Source organism: Ovis canadensis, chromosome 6 (assembly GCF_042477335.2).
Source record: "Ovis canadensis isolate MfBH-ARS-UI-01 breed Bighorn chromosome 6, ARS-UI_OviCan_v2, whole genome shotgun sequence".
Taxonomy (NCBI): Eukaryota; Metazoa; Chordata; class Mammalia; order Artiodactyla; family Bovidae; genus Ovis; species Ovis canadensis.
The window spans coordinates 35839695-35851885 of record NC_091250.1 but is presented as its reverse complement, the minus strand read 5'-3'; the positions used below and the strand labels follow the sequence as shown (position 1 = coordinate 35851885).

General features: G+C 37.6%; 1 protein-coding gene across 10 annotated transcripts in view; it reads right to left on the bottom strand.

The window, feature by feature from the left end:
- Nucleotides 1-12191, bottom strand: part of PPA2 (inorganic pyrophosphatase 2) — a 117632-nt gene that overhangs the window by 34623 nt on the left and 70818 nt on the right. For all 10 annotated transcript variants that reach the window (XR_011257654.1, XR_011257655.1, XR_011257656.1 and 7 more), the window contains one exon: nucleotides 3319-3388. Coding sequence is in view for 7 of the 10 variants with exons in the window: in XM_069593570.1 (XP_069449671.1) it covers nucleotides 3319-3388 (70 nt within the window). In the remaining 3 variants the exon portion in view is untranslated. The remainder of the gene's footprint in view (nucleotides 1-3318; nucleotides 3389-12191) is intronic.

Here is a 12191-nt window from a genome sequence, read left to right as displayed (position 1 = left end):
TTCCTTAAGATCTCTAATTTAAGTATGACATATTACTTCTGTAGATATTTTCTATTCTGTTTCTAAGATTCTTCCAAATTAGAGTCATCAGGTTGTCGGCTTTTGTTTTTCTTGGTTATGGCAACACTGTTTTTCCTAATTGATCTGTACATATTTTGGGGTGACTACTTAATGATTTTAGGGGGTCTCAATGCCACTACACTTAACTGTGTTCTGATCGATACCTGTTCAAAAGTATATGCTTTCTGTAACGATTCTATTAATCACTCAAAAGCTGAGTCCATTTCTTTTCTTTTGGTGCTTTAAGAGTATCTGATCATCAAAGCAATTACTTTATCCTAAAATCTCACCTAATCAATAGACATGACTGAGCACAAACTCAGATACATCTAGAAAGTGAAAACTTACTGCTACCTGGCTTCGTTTTAACCATTACTTCATACTCATTTAACATCTTCACATCTATCTTAAGATAATATTACCTAAGTTGATTAACTTTTAAGAATGAGTTCGCTTATTCTAAGCCCACTGATAAACCTAGGGGTTATAGTTTGTTTCCATATAGGCCCAGGATTGATGCGGTGTGAATACGATCAAATTTGATGGATGACTGTGATGCCTTAAGTTATTCTGAGCAAGCAAAGAACAAACAAAAGTCGACAGTACTTTGAAGTCAGTATATAGCAATAGAGAGATATGGGAATCTATACCTAAGCAATGTTGATTCAAACATCTCAGTATGGTTTTGAAGATATAAAGTGACAGTCGCTCAGTCATGTCTGACTCTTTACGACCCCATGGACTATACAGTCCATGGAATTCTCCAGGCCAGAATACTGGAGTGGGTAGCCGTTCCCTTCTCCACAGGATCTTCCTAACCCAGGGATCGAACCCAGGTCTCCCGCATGGAAGGTGGATTCTTTACCAGCTGAGCTGGATTCTTTACCATGGAAGCCCAAGAATACTGGAGTGGGTACCCTATCCCTTTTTCAGTGGATCTTTCTGACTCAGGAATCAAACTGGGGTCTCCTGCATTGCAGGTGGATTCTTTACCAGCTGAGCTACCAGGGAAGAGAGAAAATGCCAAGTCAAAATGCTCTGACTACAAAAAATTTCATTAATACAAGCTGATAAAATCCTCTTGACTAAGTGTTACCTAATCTGAGCTCCAAAATCACTAATGAGGCTGCTAAAAGAGCAATTCTTTGACTTATAAATTTTTAGTGGTGAAATCCCATATACAGTAATTTCTACTAGAGCTGATGAAGGACTGCCTTCTCTGCATTTTTATTTTCTATTACAGCTTTCTCAGTGAAAAATCAGCATAGCACCTTCTTCATCATTACGAAACGGAGCAAAGCTACCAAACCATATCATTAAATCTGGATGTTAATGTTTCTGAATTCTAATCTTGTCCCCCATATCTAACCACCTAGATTATATCCAAGTTCTCCAATTATTTTAAGAGGACTTTTCCTACTTAAATGTTAGGAAATTTTTTTTTTAAAGATGTAAGACAGAAACTTTCATCTTGGAGCTAACTTTAAAACAAAAGTCTGTTATACCTATCATTTATAAATTCGAAACTACAAAGGAATAGTCTTTTTTTTTTTTTGGGGGGGGGGCTGCATGTGGGATCTAGTTTCCTGACCAGGGATCGAATTCCGGTCTCCTGCATCTGGAGTGTGGAGTCTTAGCCACTGGACCACCAGTGAAGTCCCATAAAGTAGAATGGTCTTAATCTGAGATTAATGGGAGACTACATGAATAAAGATAAAAAGTTATTAACTTGTTTTCCTCTATTTTTTTCTTAAAGAATAATAAATGAGAACTAAGTTCAGAATGTAATCGACACAGATACAAAACTGAAAACTTGGAGAAAACAAACTGACATCGTAGGGTGCATGATTATCAGGGCTCCCCTGCACCTTCCTTGCCTCCCTGGAGCCCATTCTTGCCAACACAGCCAAAGTGATCTTATTAAAATCTAAGTCAGATCATATCATTACATCATACTTTTGCTCAAAACCTTTCAATGGTTCCATCTTACTCAGAATAAGAAATGAAATTCTTAAAATAATCTTTACAGGGTGTTTTTCAGAAGGTCTTTCGTAATAACTTGCCTCCATTTTTACCGCAGATACAAACATTTTTGATCTCAGCTCCTCCTTTCTCCCCTAGACTCCCCTATCCTACCAGTCATGGTGGTTTCTTGGGCATTTCGTCAACAGATCAAGCACCCACTTGCCTATGGCCTTTGGTCTGCGGTGTGGGACGCTCTTTGTTCAGACAGTCACATGGCCTAGTCCCATACCGTCTACAAATCCAGATTCGGGTCAGTTCTCGGCTCACGCGGCTGTCCCCCACACTTCCCAGTCGCTACAGTGCCCGCCCCCGACTCCAGGCACTGGATCCCCTCTTCCTGGCTCATTTCTCATCCCTGCATTTATCACATTCAGAAACACTTTATACTTCACTTGAGTGTTTATTATCCATCACTGCAACTACAATGTTAGCTATACGAGGACAACTTTTTGTATCTTCTCTGTAATACTGCATCTCCAGTACCTAGCATCTAACCACACATAGCACGCAATAATTAAACAGCTGATTAATTAGTGAAAAACAATTCAAAGCAGCCATTGTGAGTAAACACTTTTGTTGGTCCTGAAGTAAAGAGCTAAACTCACTAGTTTTCAGATAATTAGTTTAAAGAGAAAAAACCCAGAAACCTTAAATTTATAGATGGGATTTCTAGCCTAAGATCACTCCTGAATATGCTTTACACAGCAATACTACTTGATTATCTGAATTTTCTTATTTAGTGGGCTCCAAGTATTACTTTACTAATAAATTCAGTTGCCTCAAGGCAGCATTATCACTAAGACCTATAAAAATCTAAAGATATTCTCCTTAGAGAAGGAACGTTTGTGAGGTAACCAAACTAAATGGAAAAAAAAAGGAAAAGAAACTTAAGACAAAATGCACTTGTGCCAGCAGCCAGTCACAATTTAGACACTGAGTGGATAACTTGTGAGGACAGGTCAGTGCAGAGGAGAGCTAATGGATTTAAACAATAATAAACTGGTGAAAACAGTATCATAGGAAATTAGTTACATGGTTAACTTCAGAAAACAGAACAGCAGTAACAAGTTTTAAATCTAAATTCCTTGGATAAAAAATAATTTTAATGCTAGTTTTTAATTTTATGCTTCCCAAAGACATGAAAGATTTCACTGATAGATTTTTCAGAACTTCTGTTAGACTTCCCCATGGCATTTATCAGAATAAAGGATAATTTGGACATCTGTTGCTTACCGATTCAACTAATGATCTTGCTTCCTCTTCAGAGCAATGGAAAGGGCTATCACATACCTGGACATTTGTGCTGGAGAGGAAAAGAGAATATAACTGTTAAACAGGATAAAAAAGGAGCAATTACCAAAAATAAAACCAACTCTCAAACACTTTACATTTAAGTGCATGATCCCAGCCAACAGTTACAGAATCTCCAGATCTCACTTGATAACACACACTCTCCCTGTCTCCCTCCTAATCCCACCTCAGAAGGAGACAAGGGGTCTTCTAATGTAGAATGCTACAGCACTGTAGGAATGTGATTAAGATACCCTAAAAAAGAACCTGCATGAATATAAATTAGGACAAATGAGAGTCTTGTACATTCCTTCAGGCAAAGTTAGAGAGTGCTCCACAGCACTGCACTCCAGAACTTAGAAAAAAAAAAAAAGTCAAATGATAGTATACAAATTTAAATACTCTTCTGGTATATGTAAAAGGCTATTCCACTACCCTTCACCCTCACTGAAGAAAAGAAAAACCAAATTTGACCCACAGATTGAGGATCATAAGGAAGAATTTTCCTCTAAGTGAGGTGATAAACACTGTAGAGTCTCAGACAGGTATGAAAGACTAAGCTCCGAGCGGTGAGAAGAAACCATATGAACACCAAGACTGAGTTTCTGTGCAAGTATGAAAGTTTAGCAAGGCACAGACAGCAGCTCCTCCCACCATCAGTAAAGGTTCTGTAAGGCCAGAGCCTTCAAACACAATGGGGAGCAGCCTACTCTCTCCACAAGTACGCCGCCCACCACGTCTTTCTTACTTTCCAGATGAAAGCATAAGCATTATTCCCCTCAAACTTTTTAAGTCAGATTTTTAAAAAAAATTCATCAAAGAAATCAGATTAAAGTGGATGCAGAAAAAGGTAGAGAAGGGAGTTAAAACCAAATTAATTCTTTCAAAATTGAAGAAATAAATGATTAGCAGATCCCTAAGAGAGATAATTAATAGATGAAACACATGCACACACATACTCACACGCACACGCTCCCCAAGTGGATCCTAGGCATACACATTATCAAATTATTTTGGCAATGGCTTTGTGAAATATTCTGGGACATGTATGATAAAAAGATCTGTCTAGTTATTTATCTTTTAAACTATATCTGTCTATAATCAGATACTGGGTACACAGTGATTATGAAAGTGGTCATTTTGCTTTCTACTCAGACTCAATGTAGAATTTGTTTTCATTCCTTGCATGAATGTTGATGTTTGATGAAAGCTGGCATTATCATCTTTAAGACTAAACTACTCTCTTCTCCACAGCCCTTGTTTAAGTAAGCTAAAAACTGAAAAAGGTAAGGTCTTATACATGAGAGGTTTCTCTAAAGAAAATCTAAATTTAAAAGGAACAAGGCAAAAAACCAGACACTGCAAAGTCTTAAGTGCTACTCCTCTGAAGAAAGCATGGTGTATAATAAATATGCTACATAAAAGGTCTTACGTATATACACATGGCATCCAGTCCTATGCACTTCATGGCAAACAGATGGGTAAAATGTGGAAACAGCGTCAGATTTCATTTTCTTGGGCTTCAAAATCAATGCAGACAGTGACTGCAGCCACAGAATTAAAAGATGTTTACTCCTTGGAAGAATAGCTATGATAAACCTAGACAGTATATTAGAAAGCAGAGATAACACTTTGCTGACAAAGGTCTGTCTAGTCAAAGCTATGGTTTTTCCAGTAGTCATGCGCAGGTGTGAGAGCTGGACCATCAGGAAGGCCGATCACCAAAGAATTGATGTTTTTGACTGCTGTACTGGGGAAGACTCTTGAGAGTTCCTTAGACAGCAAGGAGATCAAATCAGTCAATTCTAAAGGAAATCAATAATGAATATTCATTGGAAAAACTGATGCTGAAGCTCCAATACTTTGGCCACCTGATGCGAAGAGCTGATTCATTGGAAAAGACCCTGATGCTGGGAAAGACTGAGGGAAAGAGAAGGAGGTGACAAAGCATGAAACGGTTGGATGGCGTCACTGACTCAATGGACATGAGTCTGAGCAAATTCAGGGAGATAGTGAAGGACAGAGAAGCCTGGCGTGCTGCAGTTCACGGGGTCACAAAGAGTCGGGCACGACTTAGCAACCGAACAACAACAACACAAGGTTTTTAACACTATAACTACACCAAAGGGAAACATTCAGTGGGGATTCTGGGAAAATGATGATGAGAGAAAAGGGAGTCTTCTGTAAAAATGGTTGTCAGATAAAATACAGAAAATCCAGTTAAGTCTGAAATTCAGATAAATAGCAACTTATTTTCTTGTATAAATATGTCCCAACTATTGCATGAGACATTTAGATTAAAGTCTGAAATTTAGATTTGAGTGGGTCTCCTGTATTTTTATGTTAAATCTGATAACCTATTTCTAAAGTAAACTTCTACTCCCACAACAAAGCAAAGCCATCAACAGAAATGTTAGGCAAGAAAAAATATTCAAGCCAGTACCGTCAATTTTAAAAACCGAGTAAGTTAAAAAATATCCCCAATAAAATATCTCGACAAGTAACCAGCAAAACCTAGGAAAGTCAATAGGCTTTACTATTTTTCACCCTGGACAAGTTATTAGCATGGCTGTCTTAGGAATGAAATGGAAGGTATATTCAAATGGACTTAGGAGATTCTTGCATGATATGTAACATACAAAAGAGGAGAGATAAGAAGTAACAAAGCCCCTTGTTACTACTGCTGCAATAGTAAACAACAATAACAGCACTTTATTGCGACAAATAGTGCCACCTTCCTCACTAACATCCTTCTAGTTAATGAAGAATATAACCTGGGTTGCAATATGCTTTCCTCAGGATCTACTCTGGATGTTTGAAGGTATGATAAAAGGCAAGTTATCAAGAAATATTTTTATTTCTTCTGAACTGGCCCTTATATAAAAATTTATACTGATTCATATTTATTGATTGATTCAAAAAAGTATTCTTATACCAACATATTTAGGACATTTTTAAATGCTGGGGACACAATACTGAACCATGGAACCTCCCTGGACATTAAAATGTTCAGGGTTCTTTCTAGCTATGTCTATGCCCTACAGGAGGAAAAGTAGTATAATCCCTTCAAGGAAAGATGACTAAACTGATGGTGCTTACTATAAATGAGATTAAAAATAAAGACTCAGGGGAACTTCCTTGGCAGTCCAGTGGGTCAGACGACACGCTTCTTATGCAAGGGCCACAGGTCTGATAGCTGGCTGAGAAACTAAGATCCCACATGCTATGCAGTGCAGCCAAAAATCGTCATCATCACAAGGAAGAGTGCGCTGCTTCCCTTTTAATAGCAAGACATTCAATATTTTGCTCTAAATTTATAATCATCGCATAGCCTTTGCTGACTACATCATTTGCTGACCAAAACAAGCAGACATACTAGCGCAAAAGATCAACAACCTCAAAATTTCTATGCCCAACAAACCAAATTTCACTTACAAATAATTTTAAAAATATACTAACAGATATATAATAAGGAAAATTAGTGATTAAATACAAAGAAACAGAAAGAGAAAGTTACCTGCAAATAATAAAAAAAAAATCTAAAAGATGAAATTTACAGGACCAGCAATATGAAATTTTAGTAAAGAGAAAATTATTTTCTTCAAGACAATCAAATCAGACAAAGGCCCACACTCATGCAAATCCCCAAGGACAGGGTCCAAGATTCAGAATGGTCAAGGTTTTTCTTTCTAAAGCAAAACAGTCAAGGACAAAGGAGAAAGAAAATTTAAAGAGATACAAATGACGACGATTTGGGACCATAACCTCCAGAGTTCATTGAAGAAAGCTAGCATTGATGTAAATCTACATAAAGCTTAAAGAACTGGAGTTACATATGGACTAAACATATCTTTCTCTGGAAAGGTAGAAACAGCTTCAAGACATAAATAATTTGGAACAATATACATATATATGAAAAAACATATATACATATGTTGAAGATGTCATATAAATATTTATATAATTTTTTTCATTCAGTAAGCATGTTCAAACTACCTACTGTGTGCCAAGTCCTATCACTAGGGCTAAAATACAAACTCAATTTAGATCATAAAAAAACTAATAAAACACTCCAAGTTCTTCCTAGAGGTGCGGAAAGCAGTGATATGAGAACACAGGTGAGGCTACAGTTAATTATGCACATAAAAAATGAAATGAAGAGTACAGTCCTGATTTCTTAAGAATAAGATAGATATATAAATCATGACTAAAGAGAATCTGAGAAGAGTTGAAGAATAATAAAACCAAATGACAAAAAAACTGTATTTTTCCTCCAGAGAATTTCAAGTTGCTTTTAGTAAAGCAGAAATAACTTAACTATCCCTGCTAAAAGAAATATGCAGCTTCTAGAGTAAACAGTAAGCAGTGGGGAAAAAGAATAAAACTAACAATAAAACTTATTGGGAAAAACAGAATTAAGTAATTTAGTAAATGCAGGGCTCCTAAAAGAGAAGAGTTACTACTGGACTTAACACCTAACATATGTTTTTTTACTTTAAAATATTATCCAACAATCACTCCAACATGTATTTACTAAGTGGCTATTACATGTCAGGCATGTAGGATATAAATATGAATATTTATGAAGAATATAAAGATGAATACAAATATGAATCTTTAGACATTCATCTATGTTTGAAGAAATACTCAGGAGGAGACAAATTCATAAAATAAGCAGTTAATGAATAAATGCAGTGATAAGACTATACAGAGGGCAAGGAATAGCACTTTTAGCTAGGTATAATGGCACCTTAGAGAGCACAAGGCTAGGATGAGGGAAAGTTTCGTAGAGAAAGCGAAGTCAAAACAAAGTTTTAACAGATGAGTAAGCCAGCCAGTGAGAAGTGAGAAGAAAATCATGGCAAAGGAGACAAATGAGAAATGCCTCAGAGATCAATAAAAGCATGGTGTTTGTGAGGAGTGACATGTGGTTCTAAGTTACTGGAACATGAAATAAAAGGCAAGAAGTGATGGGAAATGAGGCTGTGTGGCAAGAGGGGCCAATTGTTTCCTCTTCGAAAAATTTAGATTTTATAGTTGTTAAGCAAAACAGCTCAGCAGAAGCCAGGGAGCTTCTAAAACATACTGGTACTTAGATCCTTCTCCTCAAAGATCCTAACTCATCAGATTTAAAGAAGAGGACAACAAATGAGCTTTCTAGTGCTTTCCCTAGGTAACTGTGCTGTACTATACACACTGTTTGAGAGAACTACTGCGATAAACATGGCCTTCAGTTCAGACTTAAACCTATTTATATGGAGAGAACAGGTGAAAAAGGAAGGTGGGAAGGTTTGGTAACCAATAACACAGTACACTGAAGGAACTGAGTTCACTTCAGTTCAGTCGCTCAGTCGTGTCTGACTCTTTGCGACCCCATGAACCGCAGCACGCCAAGCCTCCCCGTCCAGCACCAACTCCCGGAGTCCACCCAAATCCATGTCCATCGAGTTGATGATGCCATCCAACCATCTCATCCTCTGTCATCCCCTTCTCCTCCTGCCCCCGAATTCCTCCCAGCATCAGGGTCTTTTCCAATGAGTCAGCTGTTTGCATCAGGTGGCCAAAGTATTGGAGTTTCAGTTTCAACATCAGTCCTTCCAGTGAACACCCAGGACTGGTCTCCTTTAGGATGGATTGGATCTCCTTGCAGTCCAAGGGTCTCTCAAGAGTCTTCTCCGACACCACAATTCAAAAGCATCAATTCTTCAGTGCTCAGCTTTCTTCACAGTCCAACTCTCATATCCATACATGACCACTGGAAAAACCACAGCACTGACTAGACGAACCTTTGTTGGCAACGTAAGGTCTCTGCTTTTTAATATGCTGTCTAGGTTGGTCATAACTGTCCTTCCAAGGAGTAAGCATCTTTTAATTTCATGGCTGCAATCACCATCTGCAGTGATTTTGGAGCCCAGAAAAAAAAAGTCAGCCACTGTTTCCCCATCTATTTCCCATGAAGTGATGGGACCAGATGCCATGATCTTCGTTTTCTGAATGTTGAGCTTTAAGCCAACTTTTTCACTCTCCTCTTTCACTTTCATCAAGAGGCTTTTTAGTTCCTCTTCACTTTCTGCCATAAGGGTGGTGTCAAATGCATATCTGACATTATTGATATTTCTCCTGGCAATCTTGATTCCAGCTTGTGTTTCTTCCAGCCCAGCATTTCTCATGATGTACTCTGCATAGAAGTTAAATAAGCAGGGTGACAATATAAAGCCTTGACGTACTCCTTTTCCTGTTTGGAACCAGTCTGTTGTTCTATGTCTAGTTCTAACTGTTGCTTCCTGACCTGCATATAGGTTTCTCAAGAGGCAGGTCAGGTGGTCTAGTATTCCCCTCTCTTTCAGAATTTTCCACAGTTTATTGTGATCCACACAGTCAAAGGCTTTGGCATAGTCAATAAAGCAGAAACAGATGTTTTTCTGGAACTCTCTTGCTTTTTTGATGATCCAGCAGATGTTGGCAATTTGATCTCTGGTTCCTCTGCCTTTTCTAAAACCAGCTTGAACATCAGGAAGTTTACGGTTCATGTATTGCTGAAGCCTGACTTGGAGAATTTTGAGCATCACTTTACTAGCGTGTGAGATGACTACAATTGTGTGGTAGTTTGAGCTTTCTTTGCATTGCCTTTCTTTGGGATTGGAATGAAAACTGACCTTTTCCAGTCCTGCGGCTACTGCTGAGTTTTCCAAATTTGCTGGCATACTGAGTGCAGCACTTTCACAGCGTCATCTTTCAGGATTTGAAATAGCTCAACTGGAATTCCATCACCTCCACTAGCTTTGTTCGTAATGATGCTTTCTAAGGCCCACTTGACTTCACATTCCAGGATGTCTGGCTCTAGGTGTCTGTGTATTCTTGCCACCTCTTCTTAATATCTTCTGCTTCTGTCAGATCCATGCCATTTCTGTCCTTTATCGAGCCCATCTTTGCATGAAATGTTTCCTTGGTATCTCTAATCTTCTTGAAGAGATCTCTAGTCTTTCCCATTCTATTATTTTCCTCTATTTCTTTGCATTGATTGCTGAGGAAGGCTTTATTTCTCCTTGCTATTGTTTAGAACTCTACATTCAAATGGATATATCTTTCCTTTTCTCCTTTGCTTTTCACTTCCTTTCTAGAGAGAAGCAATTCATAGGTAAAGACAAATTAAAGAAAAACTTAAGTATAAATATATTTTACAAATCAGGTAGTAACAAAAAATTTTTAAAAATGTGGACAAAAATGAGTTAAAATTCTGAAGATTTTGACTTTAAATTATCTAGATGCATAAAATTTACATCCAGGACTTATACCATTTTTTAGCTAAATAAATTAATTTTGCTGTATTCTTTGAAAACAGAAAGAATATAGCTATTAAGAGGATATGTTTAAAGTCTGGATTAAATCCAACACTTAGACACTATCAATAGATCATAATCTCTACTTGACCTCAATTTCCTCATATGTAAAATGGGTACAAAAATTATGTGTGTCTTACAGAGTTCTGGTGAATATTAATTAGATGATACATATAGAGCTCACATAACCTAAAAAATAGCATACAGTTCAATAAATGTCAATTCTTAATGTAATCTATATCATTCCTAGGAGGCTACAAGTAAAATGACTTCAGAGCATATAAATAAATTTACTCTCAGAGTAAAGACAATTAGAATCAGCATAGAAGGAACGATATCAAACTATAGAAAAACTAATCAGAGATGCTCTCTAAATGTGCAGCTCAAAAATCCTGGAACCATATAAGCCCCATCAAAGACTGCAAAAGGTTTTCAGAAAGTACCATTAGGAAGGAAATGAAAGCAAACAGCAAGCAAATACCTCTTTGAACAATCAGAAACCCGTCTTTTTAGAGGGGGGTGTGTGTGTGTGTGTGTCTGTCTGTGTGTGTGTGTGTGTGTGTCTGCATGTGCTTATTCGTATTCGACTCTTTGCAAACCCACAGACTGTAGGCCACCAGGCTCCTCTGTCCATGGGATTCTCCAGACAAGAACACTGGAGTGGATTGCCATTTCCTCCCTCAGGGGATCTTCCCAACCCAGGGATTAAACTCATGTCTCCTGTGTCCCCAGCATTGGCAGGCAGATTCTTTACCACAAGGGCCACCTGGGAGCCATCGGATTAATAAATCACTTAGGATATCTGGCCAGAAAGAAGAATTCAGTCTACTAGTTACGAGGATGGCAACGGCTAGATGACATTTAATTTATACCCAGTTTTCTTGTTAATAAACTGCAATATTTATGTTAGAAATAATTAACTTTTAAAACGGTGCTGAAAAAAGAGTGTTCTACAAAAGAAAAATAGAAGAAGATGAAGTCCACAGAGTCATAGCCTGCAAGAGAAACTGAATTCTGATGACACAGAAGCAACCTAAATACCCACTGCCAGAGGAATGGGTAAAGATATGGTACGTATATACAATGGAATATTGCTCAGTCACAGAAAAAGTGAAATAATGCCATGTGTCATATTATGAATGGACAAGTAGAGACTATCATACTGAGTGGAGTGTCAGACAAGAAAAAACATCATATGACATTCCTTAAATACGGAATTTTTAAAATGACAGAATTAAACTTATTTACAAAACAGAAACAGTCACAGATGTAGAAAACAAACTTCTGGTTACCACCAGGGAAAGCAGGAGTTGAGGGGAAGGAGGGATAAACTGGGAGACTGGTATTGACCTAGACACACTACTATATATAAAACAGATAACTAGTTAAGGACCTACTGTAAAACATACGGAACTCTTCTCAATACTCTGTAATGAGCTATAAGGGAAAAGAATCTAAAAAAGGAAGGATACATAC